Raw genomic sequence first — 20798 nt, 5'->3', positions numbered from 1 at the left:
TCAGTGTCTGTACAACCTCGTTCCCCAGAGCTGGTGTAGAATGAGCTCCTAGTGGACATGGGAGGATCACAGAGAGGCACCTGCCATCTGTAGCCCAGCCTTGGTAAGTGCGAATGGGACTCTGGCCAAGGTGGGTGGTGGTGCTGGGGGTCATCCAACCCTTTCCATTGCTTTCTTTAGGCAAAGTCCAAGTCCTGGGAAGCAGCATATGCCTGGGGAAATGCTTCTTCCACCACCCATTACGTACTAGTCCAAAGCTACTTAAGCCCTGGGAACAACAATGCCAAGTGGGAGGGGAGGGCTCGTGTTGATATCCAACCACAATTCTCTTACATCCAGTCACTGATGGACAGGATTTTCTGTCTGACCTATTTATAGAGGCACTGATATCATCAAGCCAGCAAGCATAATTCTCTGAAGGTCCTTCAGACATGGCGTCATCACCTCCCTTGCCTCACTAGAATTCTGTAATCTGCTCCTTGGAAGGAACAAACACATCTCGGCGTACCTTGCTCAGAAATAATATCACAGCTTGTTGATTCCATTTACTCCCCACACAAGGGAAAACTGTGCACAACCGGGGGGAAGGAAGTGTCAGGCTCCACACAGGGGATTTTCTTAAGGTCTCCCATAACTGAAGGCCATTGGTAACTAGCCTATAGCCAGCATGGTAACTGAAAGTGGATGGATTTGAGCATCATCCACCTGTGAACACCAAAGACAAGACTTGAACTTCTAGATCAGTTCTCAGACCGATGGGAAAACCCTCTTGCCTCACCTGTGACTCATGATCCATCCACTGAGATTCCTAGGATCAGAGCATGCTCCCTCCTGAGCGAAGAGGGGCAGATTGATACTAAATGGCAGGGGAGGGTCAGCTTGCCTGTCTTGACCCCTGCCAGGGCTCCAGTCCCCTTTAAAGTTAAAGGAAAGCTCCTGGGCCGAGGCCGTAGGGAAAGGATGAGTGGTGAGAGTGGGTGTTGGATGAATATACACACGTTGCTTAACGTGCAATTGTCAATTACTATTAATTACACCAGTACTTTTCTACCAAATCAACCGCACTCACTGGAATAAGATCTCTAACTGAACAACTTGGTGGTAGTTGACTCAGCCTCCCATCTATAAAACGGAAAATGATGCCTACCTAATGGAGTTGTGAAAAATAAATGAAATACATACATAATGCCCGATATGCAGTATATACTCATAAAATGTGGCTTTTAACCACGACTTTTATATTTCTGCTGAGAGTATTGCCTTTCTGCGGGAACCCCAGGGGCCTCATGTTAATCTTTGTCTTAGACGGTAACTTCACTTCCCATATTCAGACACCAAATTCTGTTCATTTTTTTCCGAACGTGTTCACTCCCACTGTCTATATAGCACACATTTTTTTCAGGCCCAGACTACTGTCACTGGCTGCCCGCAGAATGAATTAAGCAAGGCATTCATTTGAGATGTACTTACTGAGCATGTAATCTGTGTATTGTCTAACACTGGGGCAAACAACTCTGAGAAGGGTCCTGCTCTCGTGGTACTTATGTTCTTGTGGGTGGAGGTAGGTAATGGACAAATAAACAAATGAATAGACAAGAAAAATGTCAATGGTGGTAAGTGTGAAACAAACTGTAAAGCAGCCTGAGTGATAGAGTGTGAGTAGCGGGGGACTGGGGGAGGAATGGAGAGACTGCATGAAATAGACGGCAAGGGAAGATCTATGTGGGGAGAAGCTACTGGAGCAGAGATCTGAATGACAAACATTTCAGGCAGGGGCAGGGAGCGCAAAGGGTGCTCGCATGGGGATGAACCAGGCCAGGTGGAAGGATGGAGGGTAGGGCCTGTGTGGCTTCGCATAAGCGGGAAGGGCACAGTGATACAGGATGAAATCAAAGAGGAGGGTGGGACCATATCTCGTAGGAAAATCAGATGGTGGAGATCATGGGAAGGACGCTGCATCTCATCAGAAGTGTAATATTAGCCACTGGAGGTTTCAGACTGGGCAATAACATGATGTGACTGACGTTTTATAAAGCTCACTCTCCCGGCCCAGTGGCGAATGGACTGGGGGGCCTGGTAGGACGGGGAAGCAGAGTAGCCTGGAGAGAGACTGGTGGCTGGTACCACTGGAGACAGAGCAAAAAAAAAAAATACAGGATATGGTTTTAAGAAAATTCCACACTAATTTTCCTGAGATCATTTCTCAATTCCCAAAACTTCGCTGCCAGCACATTGTATTTCCCACTGAATCAAATCTAAATCAGTTTGGTTTCAAGTTCTCCATGATCCTTCTTCCCTGGCCACTTTTCGTCGATTGTTGACGTCTCCGAACTCCCACAGTATCTATACTGGGTGGTTAAGAGCAAGTAAGCAATAACACAGTCTGTCACCCTGTGCAGCACTGAAGGCGTGTTAGTCTTCTCTTCCAAGACAGACAATCCCTTTAGGAGAGGGTCGGTGCTGTCACTTTCCTCCACATCTCGTCACACTGAGCTCAGCTCCAAGCATAGGACACGTACTGAAATTGCTTATTGATTGATTAAAAACATACATGAGTAGCATTCATCTCCTCCGGATTTCTTTCCTATGAGGAAGGGTGGTTATCTGTCAATATTCATTGCGCCATTGAACCAATATGCAATGCATTAATCATCTCTGAGATAACCAGATGAAGCTTCCTTGTAATCTTTCTATTTTGCTGAGATAATTTCACTTGCTTTGGAGTTTATGAGGCCATAAGTGGCTCCCATCTGTTGATGAACATATTTCTAAGAGTCATTTAGTATCAAGTATGGAATACTTGAGGGGAAGTTAAATTGTAACTTTTATATTAAGTGTCATCTTAGTAACAGAACCAAAATTGGAAGCATGTGTTCAATTTTGGTCTTTCATTTTCAAAGCTTTAGGTCAGGCAAAGAATTAATTTCATTTGTTTACAAAGTAGATTATGCTTAATAAAATCTATTTTGTTTATGGTCACATTTTAGTCAATCCATTGCCTTAGAAAATGAGAGAAATCTGATTGGCTAATCATTCAACAAAGTAAATTACATTATTCCACATCCACAGAACATTGGCCTAATTTAATTATTCAGTAATAGCATGATGAAAATACTCCCCTTTAATACATTTTTAGCAAGGCGCATACCCATGATGAAACAGTGAAGAATCGTGTTTATTCCTTCCTTGTTTGATGACTGACCACAGAATGTAACATAACACTTCTGTGGATAATAACTTTTTCCACAGTAAGGATAATAAACACAAAGTAGCTTTTACGAGGATCCTTACTGGTACTCTGAATTTTCACTACTTCTCTGTATATTTTACAAGAACAGAAATTGGTTCTCTGGTAAGTGCTACTTTACAAAATAAAGTTGAAATGAAATTGGTTTCAATTTACGCATAATAAAAGAAATTAAGTGGGATCACTTTCTCTCTCTACTGAGAGGTAGAAAAAACTCTCCAGGACACTTTCTTTCACTCCTGAGATTCTGACAAAGACCAAGGAACATTTCCTCAACAAAATGCAGTTATGCACAAAAGTTCACACAAAATAAAAAAGAAATCTCTTGATGGATACCCAGGGGATCTGCCCTGAGGGGTCTAAACTACATATAACATGGATTCTGCAGAGTTGGTCTAGTATTAATGACCACTTCTTGTCATTTTTTTCTTTTTGGGGCTTTTAGAAATATGTATTATGGTCAAATGTTGGAAATAGTGAAATTCTAACTGATGAAGTTTAAACAGTGTCTAAAAGTTTTAAAATACAAAGGCAATAGCCTTTTCGAATCATTATATGGAGTACATCTGAATTAAGCAATGATAGGTATACACTACAAAAATATTTCTGATCCCTTGATCACTACTTCTTAAAACACAAATTTTTATGTCAACCAGCCACTTTTACTCAAAATGATGACTCCTCAAGCGCCTATTTCCCACTACTCCAGAAGATATCAAGTGTTCACTTGATGTCTTAGTTGCTTATCATGAGGAGAAAGAGTAATATGGGTAAAGTAGTTTAAAGGTAGACAAAAACCAAACCAAACCAAACCCTGTGGTTTCAAGTGTACACTAAAATATCATGACGCATTGGCTCCGTGGTCCATTTTGATCAAAGCTTTAATCCTAGAAATGAAAAAGAGATGCTCCCCTCGGAGGTGGTATTTGAGTTGGGGAATGCTGCTCATTGTGCTGCTGGCACCTAGAACTTGGCTGCCGATAATCCTTGCTCCGTGTGGAGAGAATAATCCCAAATGAGGGCGCTAACCATTTTGCTCATAAAATCTGCTAAACTGAAAAATGCCTGTTACCCAAGTTATTCATCTTTAGCTCCAAGTGCTAGCAAGGAGGGAGGGATGTGATTAGAACAACTCAAAAGAGGGGAAGAAAAAGAAGGAAAACAGATTGCTGAGAACATCATTCATGGACTACATTTCACTGGCTTATTGGATGGTAGCATCTTATGGTGGTATGCTTCGTTTACACGAGATGGCAGATTAGCTGTTTTTGTTCTTTTTAAGAGATGCTACATTTTGGCTACATTTCTGGGAGCTTCAGTATCCCAGGTTTTCTCACATGAGTGTATATACAAAGACACAGTTATAACTAAGAATGAAGAACTTATGAAAGAGTTTTTAGAAGTAAGGTACTTTTCTGAAAATAAAGGAACAAGAGAACATTTTATAGTTGGTCTACTTCCATTCTGTTTTATGTTCATGGTGTTTCTGTTTGGCATCTGCTGAGGAAAATTGCCAGTGGGCAGCAGATTATCCCAATGTATACTTTTTTTCCCCCTCAGTTTTTAATCTCTTTTCAGGTAACAAAATAGTTTTTCTCTTAGACCAGATTCACTTGGTTTTTCACTTACTTAATTTAAAAGGTAATTTAATGCTTCACAGGGACCCCAGAGTGAGTATATGCTCATCTTGATGCTTTGGGGGGAAAAAACTTACCATCACAAATATCTGTATTCTAAATTCTCATAACCAGTTGCTTCAGCGTTCGTGTCAAAATTAGGGTGCTGGATTAGGGTGGTCATGGTGGGACCACTTAGTTAATAGAAAAACTTCCAGAACAAGCAGCAATATAGACCAATAACAAAAGATAAAGGAATTCAGAATGATAAATACCTGGATTCTGATTCCAACTCTGCCACTCACCAGCCATGTGCCTTTAAATAAAGGTATTTAAAGCAGCATAGAATAGTGGCCGGTACTTACACGGTAGAGTTCTATTACTTAATCCTGGTGTGCGATCTTGGGCAAGCTACTTAATGAGCCATGAATCCCTTGATTTGTACCTACCTTGCAAGATTACTGCTGTGAGGTTTAAATGAGTTAATTTTATGTAAAATTGAGCCTAGTGCCTACACACTGAAAGCCCATTAAGCACCTAATAATAGCTTTAACTGTTATTATTAATAATTTAGTGCAAAGCATTGCAAAACCTGAAAAATTACGAAACCTTTCAAGCTTGAGTTTCCACCTGTAGAAAAAGGAGATTAAAATATGTATCCTCCTAGCGTTGTTGTGACAAATAAACGAGATGGAGCATTGAGCGGTTGGCACAATCACTGGTTGCAATTATTCAGAAGCATTTTGAGTGCTTGAGTGAGAGCCATCTGCATATTTGATTGCTAGTAGATCACGCAGTGTTGCTAATAAACAATTCTCTTAATCTCAGTCATTATTTGCTTCTAGTGTTCATGCTTTTAAAGTACGCGAGGGCCATTTTCTCATCCTCCCTCTGTCTCAGTGGTATATTTCCACAGACCGCCCTCTGTTGTCTGTTTCCTGAGCCACCCTAACACAGTATTTTAATTTCCTTGGCTTCCAATTAAAGAGGTGAGCCCCAGCCTTTTGACATTTACACCTAAGTATTTTCTAGATAGGAAGTCGTCTGACTTCAATAAAGCTCATCTTTTATAAATCTTTCTTTGTTAACCACTATGCATGCTACTACCACTCTGGGATCCTTTCAGTCTTGCTTTCAAGCATTCTTAAAAAAGGCTCATAAATTGGATAGTTTTTCTAAAGCACAACTTCCAGTTCTGGAAGGTAATCTTAAAAGAGAATTAGGGGGATGGGATCTTTCCGAGTTCCATTAGTGCTAAACTTGCAGTGAGAAACTCTCTTTGGGTCAAAGTTGTCTCCTTGAGTGCATGGCCATTTTGATAAGAATAGTGCGAGGTAATATAATCCCACTCTAAATTTAGAAGTTGTAAAGTTCATGCTACACTGAAAAGGTAGCAGTGAATGGCACTGCCATCCTTACATTCGAGGAAAAAAAAATCAGATGCTCATGTCTTGACCCAAGCAAACCATTTAACATTCTACAGGCTGTGATGGAATGTGGACACAAGATAAAATAGAGGTGTGGGTCTCCCTGCCCTTCAATTCTTTCACCCCTCTGACAGTGTGACCATTATTCGCAGAGACCATGTGCACTCTTAGCTTATCCTTTCTGTTTCTGGTTGAGATTCCTTGCTGGGGATGCCAAAGGACCATGCCTGGTTCCTGCCATGTGAGAATGAATGACGCAATAGTTTAGAGCAGTACTGTGTATAGATAGTGGGCTGCCCACATTTAGCAGTCCCTGTGGCTACCAGGATAATAATTGGTGACTTGAAAAATTTACATTTGACCAGCAATTGGTCGGGTGTTTATGTCATGCAAGGTCTAACGGTAGACACTGAAATGAACCAAACCTGACTTTGTCTCTTTAGGATGAGACTGTCCAGTTACAAATTCATATAGGGACAAATAATTGGAATGTAGAGTAGAAAATGCAAGGATCTGTAGCAAAAGGGCTGAAAAGTAATATGGGAGCATAGGAGAGGGAGAAATTTTTCTTAGCTACATGATAAAGGAAAGTTTTGTGGAAGAAGCGGTATTTAAGTTAGGCCTTGGAATATGAGTAAATTTTGCATATGCAGGAAAAGGGGTTAGTATGTTGGTGGAACAGTTTTATATAACACAATACTTTTACTTAAAGGAGCAGAATGGGAAATAAGTCTAGGGAGGCAGGGAGCATGCTGTCCAAAGGATTATGAGGTCACAGGGCCTTGGATTTCATACTCAAAGGTTAGGGTTTTATCCGATAAATAATATGTGAGTGGGTTCAACCTGGGCTTTTTATGAGAATCACATATTAAGTTTTAAAGCTGCAGGTGTCTGAGCAGAATCATTCCCAATACTTTTGGGCCCAGAGCAAGAGTATGAACGGAGGCCCACATACTGTGTGTCTAAATATTTAGAAGTTTCGGGCGCCTGGGTGGCTCAGTTGGTTAAGCGACTGCCTTCGGCTCAGGTCATGATCCTGGAGTCCTGGGATCGAGTCCCACGTCGGGCTCCCTGCTCGGCAGGGAGTCTGCTTCTCCCTCTGACCCTCCTCCCTCTCATGCTCTCTGTCTCTCATTCTCTCTCTTGCAAATAAATACAATCTTAAAAAAAAAAAAATTTAAATATTTAGAAGTTTCAAAGTAAGCAATACCCCCAACACAGGGCCCTCATTTCCACCCAGGGTCTGCAGCAAGTCAGGAGGGACCGCTCTGGGCCTGGAGGCTATAGGAGACCCATTCTCTCCTGGAGCCACTCTGCCACTAAGGACCAGAGTGGTCCGTGGACCTTCAGGAGGAAGACAGGGCAGAAGCCATAGGCAGGCCAGAGAGGAAGGAGGTGGATGACTCAGGCTCTTCAGGTTCGCGGCTGGTGGTGGGGAGTGCGTTCACTTGCCTCATACCTCAGTTTTCTGACCCCTCGGGATTGGCAGGCAGTTCTAAGTACCGCCTGAAAGTGTACCCCACACTCCACCTATCTCCAAAGCGGAGGGACGGGCAGAAGCACACTTACCTGAGGGACGTTGTCTGCCTCCACATCCTCCCACTTCAGAGGATGAGGGGTAGCTCTCCTGATGCTACAGCAGTCCCTCCTTCCTTGGTTTCAAAGGGCACAGGCTGATTTCTTCTCTCTCAGCCCAACCCCACCCCACTGGACGAGAGGGCCCAACTCAGCCGCTCTGTCCTGCCCTGCTATTTTATGAGTGCTCCATTGAGTGTAAACTTTAAAACACCAAGCTCAAAAGAAAAAAAGAAGTCTTTGCATTTCTGCGTTTGTGATGTCTGGGGTCTTCTAAAGCATATGACCCCTTTTGGCCTGGTTGAAGGGTTGTGCTCGGTCTGAACCCAACTCCTGATCTAGCATTTCTTGGGGTGGGGTAGGAGTGCCGTCTTAGGATTTGTGCTAACAAAGCTCCGTGTGTGAGTATAATGCACAGGCAGGGGTCGTCATCACTGCTAAATGTGGGGGAGGTGTGTCTGTTTGATTTTTGTTTTGCAGCACAGGAGAGATACAGAGGGTTGGTATTTTAGAAAGCAAAGAGGAGCAGCATGGAAGACGAATGGGAAGGTGGTGGATGGAAGCAGGAGAGCCGCAGGGAGCAAGCAAGATGAGGGTCTGGAGGAAGCAGGGGTGGCGGGCTGGGCGTAGGGGGAGCTGGATGGAGGGGTGTCGGGAGGTCACACCAGAAGTGCTCAGTGGTCAGAGGGAGAGATGGGGTCAAGGATCACTTAGAGGTCCCCAGCTTTTTATGGTTGAACTGTGTCCCCCAGACAGCTACGCGCAGGTCCTAACTCCTGATACCTATCAGTGTGACCTTATTTGGAAAGAGGGTATTTGCAGATGTCATTAAGTTAAGATGAAGTCATTAGGATGGGCCCTAACCCCTTATGGCTGGTGTCCTTATAAGAAGACACGAGATGGGGTACCTGGGTGGCTCAGTTGGTTAAGCGTCGACTCTTAGTTTTGGCTCAGGTCATGATCTCGGGATCATGAGATCGACCCCCAAGTCTGCCTCTGCGCTCAGCAGGGAATCTGCTTGAAGATTCTCTCCCTCTGCCCCTGCCCCCACTCACTCTCTCTTTCTTTTTCTCTTTCTCTCTCAGATAAACAAAATAAATCTTAAAAAAAAAAAAAAAAAAGAAGAGGAGAAGAGACACACAGGGAGTATGCAACGTGCGGACAGAGTCAGAGACTGAAGCTGGAAGTCAAGGAAGGCCAAGGACTGCCGGCCGCCCCCAGCAGCCAGGATGAGGCAAGGAGGGACAGGTTTGACAGGTTTGGTGGGGGGGGGGGGGCAGGGCCCTGCTGACCACTGGATTTTGGACTTCTAGTGTCCAGAATTGAGACAACACATTTCTGTTGTTTGAAAGCACCCAGTTGGTGGGAGTTTGTTACCACAGGCCTAGGAACGAGCTCACGCCTTCCATGGCACACCCACAGGGCCGGCTCTCTCTCAACCGAGCCGTCAGTGAAGGCGAGCCTTCGTCCCAGCCAGCGTCTGGGTGGGGATGTTCTCCCCAACGTGCATATCCTCTCCACAAGAAATGAGCCCCTCTTTGTCATCCCGCCGTGTAAAAACAAAGTATTAATTCACAACGGGTTTCAATCTTCTACTATACTAAAAGGCACACACAGAAGGTATTAATTTACTACAGGTTTCCCTTGTCTACTCTATGAGAAGGCAGTTTCCAAGTTGAAGTGAAAAGGTTTTACGTACCATATTGCCATTCTGTAGGGACCGTATTCTAGTTGGGGTTTCGAAGGTATTTTTGGTAGCATTCTAAGGTATTGTCTTTAATCTCCCATAGTAAAAATTATCCAGAAAACCTACTGGAGACTTCATCTCTAGAAGGAACATTTTTCAGAGAGGAAATGGTTGCAGCACTGAACTGCCAAAGAGACAGCTGAAAAAATGGGTCATGCTTTCATCCCATTCTGGGACATAAGCTTCCAAGCGGTTCACTGGTCATTTTTGTCCTCTTCTCGTAAACAAGCTGCGTTAACAAGTTACTTTAAAAAAAGCATACTAATTTCCCCAGTGAATTACACAGGAAAGAATCCAGCATTCCCTCCAGAGAACTCAAATAGTTGTTTGTTCTCGGAGCTCAGGTGTGGTAAAATCGCTGTCGGCTAAAAATGCATGCTGGCTATTGGCTAGGAGGCTGGAGCTGTCCATCCACTCCAGCCCTGATTTCTCACATTGGTGTGCAATTCGTAGTTTGCTTAATGGAAAAAAAAAAAAAGGACTCGATTTTCAATTTCAATTTAATTACACAATGTATAGTACCCAGTGGGAAGGATTTAGGGGCAAAGATTAATGCTCAACAGTGCTCCGTTTTACATTCTTTTCTGATAAAAAACACTGTATTGATTATCCAAAGTGAGTTTTCAAATTCGTTTTTTAAAAGCCAAATTTTGGAGGGTGACAGAGTGATTTAAAGAAGGGGTGTGACTTCATTTCTTGGTTCTTTGCCAAAATCGATAAATTAGAGGTGTAAGGTGCCTCTTTGGATTGTATTGTCAGTGTATCCTTGAGAGTGGAGAGCTCTTCTCTACTTGGGAGAAGAAAGAATAGAAATTCTATTGTAAAATTAGAAATACCAGCTGCAGATACTGATGGAACAACACAACTGTCTGTTCTGAGAACGACTGAATAACAATTATTAAGACCCTTCCTTCTATAACAAATACACTTAAGACCCTTCCTTATTATGTTAAAGTCCAAAGAATTTCACTCTCTTCTTGGGACTGGAAACCATTATGATTTCATTTGGCAACAAATCAACGTGTCAGATTACAAGTAAATATTTGGTGTTCTATTTTGGGGTCCACATATTCTGTTAGTTTAGCCAAGGGTAAAAAGAAGGAAAATATAGGAAATGAAAATCTGCCCATAAGAGGTAGCCTTAATACAGGTCTTGGTCAATTGCTTTAACTTGTTAACTTAATAAAGAAAACAGGTCTCTTTATAAGAAAAAGTATTCCCTATGTGACTTAAATAAATAAAATGGTAGCAATAAACTTTACCGGTTAACTCTTGCTCCGCCTTACCAAACCAGCTGAGCACATACAAATAGCTGAAAATACAGTGATCAAGAAATGAAGCTCAAAAAGCAAATAAACTATTTGAAACAGCTAACTGATTTTGCCCTTGTGCAATGGCAGGAGTTGCAAGTATTAAGATAGCTGCAGCTATGAGTCAACATGTCCAGTTATACGCAAAAGCAAAATGGTACCTGATCAGCCTTAAATTTTGCCTACTGAACTTGCGTTACTTTCATTAGCCTACTGAGTTAACTATTTTTAGAGCTTGATGAGTTACAGGGCATCTGGCCCAGATTAGGTAAAGCTAGAACTTAACTGGGGTGGAATGACAATGAGGACTAGAATCAGAATTTATTTGGGAGGCATTAGAAGACTTTGGAAAAGGTACTCTTGACTGGTTTAAAAGTAGACTTACCGCTCTTCTCGTTGGCAAGGGTGAGTTATAATTTATGCCAGAGGAGAACAATTAAAAAAAAAAAGGACATGGGGATTTGTGCTTGTGAGTGGAGGAGCTGAGCTCCCTGAGTCTGGTGGCACTGGCAGCCTTTGGGGAAGGACAGCCGAATCACCTACAGAAAGAGGAGGTGGGGCGGGGCAAGACAGGGTTTGGTGAAGGCCTCCCTTGGGTTCATGGGTGGCTGTAATCAACTCCCTTCAACAGTGACACGGAGTGACTCCATCTACCAGCAAATAAAAATAAGTCTGTAACAAGACTGGGTAAGAAAACAGTGAAGTAGCCAGGAAGACGCTGGCTAACCGTGCTGCATAGAAATCAAAGACCACAATGGAAAGCCAACTTGTATGTTTCTCCTGCAAGGGGTTCTGTTCTGAACTGTTTGGGAGGGAGTGACTTTCCGCCGGGCAAATTAAAACCTGGGAAGATCACTCAGGAGAGTCACCTTAGTTAAGGGAAAAATAGATACAAGTATCTTTTTGCAGCCCTGATAGTATCAGTGCAGAGGTCATGATATGTTCAGAGGAAGCTTGCAAATCAGAACTGACAGTGTCTTACTTCTCCACTGTTTCCTTGGGTGGGTGTGTGGAGGGAAGGAGGGAGATGGGGAGACAAAGAAAGTACATGTGATCATCCATGTCTGACCAGTGTACTTGTTCTCAGAACCAACAGCATGTATACTGTTCATACTTAATAATTAGCAAAACCTTTTTCCATATTTACAAATGCTTGACTATTAACATCTAATGCATAACTCTACAATTTATGAGAAGGGAAGAAATACCTGGTCGGTGATACGTTCCTGGATTTTTTCTCTAGTCACTGAAAGAGAAAGCAAAAATAAATGTGACATTAAAGGGTGAAAATGAATAAAATGCAGTACTGATCCTGCTCTGTTGTCACTCAAAATTCCAAAGCAGTCATGGGCTCTTTAAGCAAACACTTGTATTACGATATGGACCTTTACAATCACTGCAATAATTGGGAGGGGGAAAAAAAGCCAAATCCTAAATAAACCACATGAGGCAAAGATGTTAGAGAATAGAATGGACAGCTGGTAAGGGGGTACCCCAAAAATGCATGAAACTTTGGCAGAGGAGTGGAGAGAAGAAAAGGACAGAATAAAAACTTGAACAATAGCCAGTCAAAGGTTTCCAGACAATGACAACCTGTTCAAGTACAATACTAACACCGAACTCATGGAACCTTGAGGACTAGACAAGGAGTTCTAATGTGGCAGGTGGCAAAGTGCTACTTTTAAAACCTTTTCTCTGATAATAAAGACATCATTATGCTTTGTTGTTATGGTGCTGCAGAAATTCAAGTGAAAACCAACGGTTTTCTGAAAGGTATCTTGGTCAGGACAAAAAAAAAAAAAAATCAGAGTAACGTATGAAAGGTAACAGGGATATATAAAGAATAAAGTCACTAAAATAGTAAAGCTTCGTGGTGAAAACAGCCTGAAAGTGATCAGTATTGTTTATGTATTAAATAGAAGGAAAAAATCCCTAGTAATAATAAATGATCAACAAACCAACAAACCAAGGAAGAGGGGAAAGAAGAAATTTTGTGGCACTACAGATATTATGGGCTTGTGAACATCTTGGTAGGATACATAGTTGATTAAACATGTCCTTTTAAAATTTTAAATAAGATAACTGTGCAGTCACTTGCATTTTTAGGAAATAATACAGACTGTTCCTGGGTACCCTTTACCCAGTTTTCCCTGATGGTAACATCTGGAAGATCAAAGCACAGAATCCCAACCAGGATGCTGACATTGACTCAGTCGGAATACGGAGCATTTCCATCACCACAAGGATCCTTCCCGTTGTGCTTTTAGAACCACACCTATCTCCTCCCACCCCCTCTCTCCTCTTAACCTTGGGCAACCACTCATCTGTTCTCCATTTCTATCATTTTGCCATTTCAAGAATGTTACATAAATGGAATCCTCCATTTCATAACCTTTGAGGTCAGTTTTTCTCACTCAGCTGAGTTCTCCAGAGATTCGTCCATGTTGGCCTGTGTATTCCTGGGAGTTCATCCCTTTTCATTGCTGAGTAGTAGTCCATGGTAAGGATGTACCAACATGTGTTTAACCGTTTGCGCACTGAAGGTCATCTGGGTAGTTTCTAGCTATTATGAATAAAGCATCTACCAACATTTGCGTACAGGCTTTTTTGTGAGTGCAAGTCTTTATTTCTCTGGGATAAATGCCCAGGAGTGCAACTGCTGGGTTGTATGATAGTTGCAGGTTTAGTTGTTTAACAAACTGCCAAACTGTTTTTGTTTTTTTTTTTTAAGACGTGTACTGAATAATTGATATTTACCAATCAATTAATCAACCAAAAATAAGTATATTTGAACATTTTACTAAGTGTTCAGTACCAGGCAAGGTGTTATATGAGATACAGTAGAAGTGTAAGAAGCATAGAAAATGGAATGACAGCGTTAAGAGTGGATTGTCATGCCACTGTTAAAAAATGCCAGGGGCTAATCTTGGAGTCTTCAGATAATAAGAAATCATTTTCTTCCTTTTTTAAATGGCATTGCCCAATGAGATTCTCTTGATATGTTTTAATAGTTAGATTTCTTTTGTCGGATTATATGCAGGATGTTTAAAGAAGAGGCAACATGATTTGTGGAAAAAGCTTGGCTTTTTGAATTAGATCACCAGTCTTGCCTAGAAGACGGAGAACATCCAGCAGAAGGAAGGTCATGTTTAAAGCCATGAGACAAAGGGGGAGCATAGTGGGTCCAAGGCATGGAAAGGAAGCCGTGATGGCCAGAGTGGAGAAATAAGCGTGTGTGGTATAATATGAGGTGGGGCAGCAAGTCACGTAGACCACTTCTGGGAAAGTTATGATCGTTACAAGAGCAGTGGGAAGTCAGTTATTAAGGAAATTTAGGCCAGGGTGTGGGTTGGGACATTGGAATGGTGTGGTCAAATGTGCATTTTTAAAAGACCACTCAACGCTTGTTGCTAACTGCAGAATAGGCTGGAGGGGAGCCCGGGGTGGCAGCCACAGTACAAAGCCTTCCTTCTGCTTCCTTAGGAACCAAGGGAACTCTGAAGGAATTCCAGGGAAAAATGAGAGCCCAAACAATCAAACCATCGTCATCTAATAATGCAGCAGCCCACTAGACTCTAACAAACGGAGCAGACAACAACCTGGTATCTAATCACAGCCCTGCCATTTGCTAGATGTTTGATTTGGGGCCAGTTAACTAATGCTCTGCATGTTTGGTCATCTATAACAAAGAGTTCACAATATTTCCTCCTCTCCAGATTTGGAAGGAGTAGAATGAAGTAAGTTGGCATTTTGCAGGCAAAGGAGAAGCGAAGGGCATTCCAAGGAGTTGTGGCCGGAAGGATAGTCTCAGAGGCAAGAAGAGGGTGTATTTGGATGAATCTCGAGATGTTCTAGTGGTTTATAGAGTGAGAGCATATCCCAGAGCAGGTGGGAAGTAGGGGGTATGGGAAGAAGGTAAGAGCTTTGGGGCATTGCTGGCTTGAGGTGAAGTTGAGAAGGGTTTTTCTGGCTGTGGGAAGCCAGTGGAGGTTTTTCAGCAGGGGGGGTGAGGTGACCAAAGCTGTGCTTGAGAAAGAGGACTTCGGTGATGGTGTGGAGGAGGGGGTGAAGGTGAGCAGAAGATATGTGCCAGAGAGAGCAAAAAGCATGTCCAGTCCTTAGGCAGCAGGGCTGAGGGTTTCAGCCCAGGAGGGAGAACAGAGATGGAGGGATGTGTGGAGCTGGTGGTCTTTCTGAGGTAAGTTCTGGAGACTGAGTGGATGTGGCAAGTACAGGAGCAGGGAGTGAAGGCAAGCCCTAGGTTTTCATCAAGGGGAACGTGTGGATACTGGTGTTACCAAACAGACAGGGGGAAAAGGAACAGAATTTAAAGAGAAGTTATTAAGGGAGCCCTATGGGCTTGTCCCCATAATTAAAATGAAGATATCTATAGGTTATGAAAACTGATATGGCAATTATGGTAAATAGAATAGAATACAATAATGCTCCCCCCCCCCAATGTCCATATCCTAATCTCTGGACCCTGTGCATATGGTACCTTATATGGCAAAGGGACTTTATAGACGCGATTAAGTTAAAGGTCTTGAGATAGGAAGATTATCTGGGATTATCTGAATGCGAACAGTATCATCGCAAGGGTCCTTATAAGAGAGAAGTAGGAGAATCAAAGACAGAGGAAAGGGGATGTGACAATGGAAGCAGGGGTCAGAGGGATGCCGTGGCCTGAAGAGGACTGAACCTGGAAGGTGGGCAGCCTCTAGACTTGGAAGAGAGAATGAAGCAGACTCTCCCCTCGAGCCTCCTGAAGGTATGCCGTCTTGCCGTACCTTTCTTCTAGTCTAGTGAAACCCCTTCTGACCTCCAGAACTGTAAGAGTAATACACTTGGGAGAGCCCTGGCTCCAGCTACAGGTAAGAAACCAAGACACAAATATCTTGGGATGACAAGACAGGCTGGATAGAGGTTTCCTTGGCAAAGGGTCTGAGTGAGTCCAGGATTTGGATCATCTGTCCAAATGAGAAAGAGGCAGGTGACCATTGGTGGTAGAAGGGGCAGGAAACACTTCCATGTTTTGGACGGACTTAATTACCAGGTTGGGTGCAGCTCAGATAACAAGGTAGGTGCCGTGCTGGGGGAGCGAGGGGTAAGGCAAGGGCTGATTCAGAAGATAACAGGGCAGGTTTCTAGTTGCTGAGGTCAGTTGCTTGAGGATCACAGGGACTCAGAAGCCAGACAGATCATTTCTGTGAGTTACAGTTATTTAAACATAAGAAAAATCATCTCCTCCCTTGAGCTATTAAAACTGTAATGAGTTAAAATATATAATTATATAATTATTTTGTGGCCCTAGTGGTTATGATTGCAGCTAATGATAGTTTTTTTTTTTTCCTCCTGCTTACGGATGGTCTTGGGCTGGTGCAGATGTACATGTTCCCTGGCCCATGCAAGAAAAAAGGAGGGAATCCCACTTAAGGAAAACCTAAGTCATTCCCAAGTTTATTCAAATCGTATTTGAAAAAGAGGACTGGAATTTAGGGGATAAATTGTAACTGCATAAGCCTTTGCTAATAAAAGATTAAGAAGTATGTGATTTAGCATCTTTTAATTATTTTTTCTAGCATCTTGAATATACAATGTTTGAAATCTCTGGTTGGATCAACATTATTTTGCTCAGAGGTTTGTGGACTTTGCATACTGATTCTTTCCTGTTTCCAAGTACATTTGCTTTTAGGCTATTTTTATTCACTTTAAAGGAATTTTAATAACTTTCTGTTGACAGCATGGACAGCTGGTCTTGAGAATTAAAGAAAATTCACTTGCTGACTGAGGAAGGAAGTGACATCAATGAGCTTCTAAAGTCAGCCCAGAGGGGGAAATTGGTTTGTGAGAGAGTGGCCTTTCATTGCACTATATTTATCGAGCGATGCCTTGAGATGCAAATTGCTGTATCAATCAAACCCATGGTGCCTACCTCCAACCAACTTCATGCAAACTGAAGGAACAATGCCCTGAAACACAAAGAGGAAGAAGGATGAGGGGTGCAGGAACCCAGGGGCTAAGTGAATTACGGGAGCTCATGATCCCCTCTCTCTGGTGGATACTTCCTTTCCTGTCAAGCCTCAGTTTTTTGTCTAGAAAATGAGTTTGATGCAATCTGTTGGATGAAGTCAGTCTGTTTCTGTGACAGATGGTTACTAAGACCATGTCCCCATATATATAGTGTAGGCATGTTATCGCTCCACTTTGTCCCAAAGAGTGCTATCAATTGCTTTATATCCCCCACTGAGAGCTATCTGGAAAGAGGGATCGTTAGGTAGTCATATGTAGCTACTAACTTGACATCTTGATACTTTAAAGATTGGCATTCATTCATTGTTTATAACTCTACTGCAGAAAAATTCAGGCACCCAATCAAGACTTCAAATAACAACGACAATAGTAATAACAATTTTAGTGTCATAATAATGAATGACTTCATTCTTCATGACCACCAGAGAATTTCCCTCTGGAGCTACAACAATCCATTTTTCAAAGGTAAGTGTGGTGCAAGTGGATTGTGTGTGTGTGTGTGTGTGTGATGTGTCACGCATGTGTGTATACACGCACACCAGTGTGAGGCAAGCAGGAAAGTATCTAGATACATTTTATGGTACGAGTTGAAAAATTAGATTGCTATTATTTATTTCTTAGCTCACTTTAGAAAGTGACGTGGTGAGAGTGACAGTTCAATAATAAATAATTTGAGTTTGAGTTAACAATCTAGTATCAAAGTGAATTTAATTCAGCCTAAGAGATAGATGCATTAACCTTGGTTTCTTTTCCTTGTCTCAAAACATATTTGGGATATTCAATTAAATTTTCACATTTGATGAGTTAAATATGTAATTTGAACTACTCCAAAACAAATACTGGTTAAGTAAAGAATGAATGAGCTCTCAATAGCCACAGTCTTCAGGCCAAAGGGTTTCAGACTCTCCCCAAGTCTAGAGATACGTTGACTCTAGCAAAATTCATTCATTTGATCCTACAGCAATATTTTAATGAGCATCTATTCTGGACAATATGCTTGGTGTGCTAGAGGCACAGAATAAAGTAGAAGAAACAAGATGAGCACACAAAAAGGCAACCATGTGAAATCACGGAGCTGTAAGGGATTATTAGTAAATTGTATAAGTATGCAGATCAAAGGGTATTTAAATCTTGATACAGTAGAAATGGTGACCGATTAACTTCCAGACTTTTCTGGTCTTGGCTCTGTACAATAGTTAGCAAATAACTTTACTCCTCTAGTCTTTGTCTTTGGTGCATAATGATAGTGTTTCAAGGACAGAGGGTTTCTAAGTTTGTTTCTAGGTACTTAAGTTCTTTGGCTCTAAAAAGAATGGGGGAGATTGAAAATTTCCATAGGATTGCAACCCTCCACCAAAAAGAGAAGAGGTCATGTTTGGTGGGGGCACCTGGGGATGCCTCATGGAGGGATAGCATTTGATCTGGGTAGGACATTAGCAGAAGAAGATTGGAGGAGAAGCATTTTACCCAGAAGGAAAAGCATGAGCAAATGTATAGAATCAGGAAGTGCACAGGGCATGTGCAGGGAGTCGTAAACAGTGGCGCTTGACTTCACTGGAGTCTGTATATTAGCAAGTAATAAGAGGGATCTTATTAAGGCAAAACCTGTAGCATAAACCAATGTCACGGAGGGCCCTAAATTCTTATGGGGAGATTTTGACATTTGTTTGGTAAGGGAGCTCTAGAAGATTTTTGAGCCGGAAATTGATCAAAACTGTTTAAAGATGAATCTAACAGTGCTATGGATTGAGGAGGGGGGCTGCTGGTAAGAATGAAGGTGAATGTTACACACTGGGTAAGCAGAGCAGACGTAACAATTCAGATGGGGGGGCCTGATTCAGTGTGACAATGGAAAGAAAGGAATTAAAGATGGCCAAGATCTTTTGTGTGTATTTTTTTATTTTCAATTTTTTAATTCAAGTATAATTAACAAAGAGTGTTACATTAGTTTCAGATCTATAATTATAATGATTCAGCAATTCTATACATGACTCAGTGCTCAAAGATGACCAAGATGTTAAGCTTAAGTTACTCGGTAGAAGATGTGTTTCATGCAAAAGGAGAAACAAGGAAATAGAGCCAGTTTAAAGCAGAAAATTTGGTGAGTAATGGTGGAGGTGGGATCATCAGCTCAGTTCAGCACTGGTTAGGTAAGACATCCTAGAGGAGGCAGCGAGTGAGCTCAGGAAAGAGGTCAGTATCAGGCAAACTTCTGCAGCGAGATGAAGCTTCAGGAGGCAAGACTTGTTTTAGAAGTAGAGAGAGGGAAAGAAACACCAACTTAGAACTTTGGGCAACAGTTGTATTTTATTTATATTTGAATGGTTTGATGCCTCCTCAGGTAATGGCATTCAAAGGTTACATCGTCTGCAGTGAATATGAAGAAACGCTATCTCTCTGCTAAACGAAGCTAAGCTAACATAAGGATTTACTATCAGGCACTAGCAGGTTAGAAGTCTGGCTTCAGAGCATATGTTCTCACTGGTCCTGGATCTGAGTCAAAGGCTATGAATTCTGACACCAGTCCAACGTGTTTTTTCTTTAATGCCAAATAGTTAACTTAGTTCTTCATGAATGCTGCCTGAGTATCCCACGAATTTAACTCAGTTTTGACACTCTCTACCTAGAAAGAGGATCAGGTCCCATAGACTAAGGGCTCAGCCCTACAGGACTACTCCCACCGTCCCCCACTTTAGATGCCAGTTGCTAGTCTAAGGGGGTCCTCTGTGCTTTTGACTGACCAGCTATAGATGGAAATTGCCAACAACCCCCTTCTTGGGTTTGATTAATTTGCTGGAGAGGCTCACAGAACTAAGAAATATTGATTACTTACTGGATTACTGGCTTAATATAAAAGGATATAACTCAGGAATAATCCGATGGAAGATGCATAGGGCAAGGTATGTGGGAAGGGGGGCAGAGCCTCCATGCTCTCTGGGCAAGCCATTCTCCTTGGATCTGCACTGTTCTCCAACCCAGAATGTCTCTGAACTCTGTTCTTTCTTTCTTTCTTTCTTTCTTTCTTTCTTTCTTTCTTTCTTTCTTTCTTTCTTTCTTTCTTTCTTTCTTTCTTTCTTTCTTTCTCTTTCTTTCTTTCTTTCTTTCTTTCTTTCTTTCTTTCTTTCTTTCTTTCTTCCTTCCTTCCTTCCTTCCTTCCTTCCTTCCTTCCTTCCTTCCTTCCTTCCTTCCTTTCTTTCTTTTATGGAGGCTGCTCTGCATAGCTAGGATTGACTAAATCACTGACCACTGGTGATTGCACTTCAAGAAGAGTTTTTCTTTCAAATTCAAACAGGATTTTAGGTCAAATAAGATTTTTTAAAAAGAGCAACACTAAACTGGAACACTGAACTGAGCTGGTTAATTCGTAGCTAACTTGTGGAGTGCTAGAAACTTCCGACAGTACATATGGATCTTCTTTCAATTACCTCTTTTCCATACATCAACACTTACTCACTTAAGGCCAGAACCAGCTGAAAGGATAGTTAATGTGCTGTAACTGTTAGTCAGTCTCACAGTTCTTGTACAGGAGGTAAACATACCTCCAGAGAGTTTGGATAGTGTAGGTCACAGTTCCTGTGGAGAGAAAAGGGGAAGGGTATGGTTTTTTTCAGTGGTCCTTCTATAGGACCCGGGCTCACGCTGTGGCATGCAGTGGGTCTGTGGTTCAGGCAACAAAGACCAGGTGTAAACGGGCAGCTTTTAGGTGGCTCCATATGGCCCCATTTTCCCAGTATTAACCTACAAGATCTTATCTTGTACAATACCAACCAGAGAGGACAGACACATGATTTTTATACTTTTATTTCATTTCCCTTACTTTTGGTATATTTTTTAGCAATTTGGGGA

At 42.0% G+C, this 20798-nt stretch overlaps 1 protein-coding gene across 1 annotated transcript in view; it reads right to left on the bottom strand.

Moving 5' to 3' along the window:
• CHST9 (carbohydrate sulfotransferase 9) overlaps positions 1-20798 on the bottom strand; it is a 70422-nt gene that overhangs the window by 15275 nt on the left and 34349 nt on the right. The window contains exon 2 of the mRNA XM_064578795.1: positions 12131-12168. Coding sequence (XP_064434865.1) covers positions 12131-12168 — 38 coding nt within the window. The remainder of the gene's footprint in view (positions 1-12130; positions 12169-20798) is intronic.

The sequence above is a fragment of the Mirounga angustirostris genome, unplaced genomic scaffold, assembly GCF_029215605.1.
Source record: "Mirounga angustirostris isolate CCGP_5_RB_7025 unplaced genomic scaffold, mMirAng1.0.hap1 SCAF_14, whole genome shotgun sequence".
Lineage (NCBI taxonomy): Eukaryota > Metazoa > Chordata > Mammalia > Carnivora > Phocidae > Mirounga > Mirounga angustirostris.
This window is presented reverse-complemented; position numbering and strand designations above follow the sequence as displayed.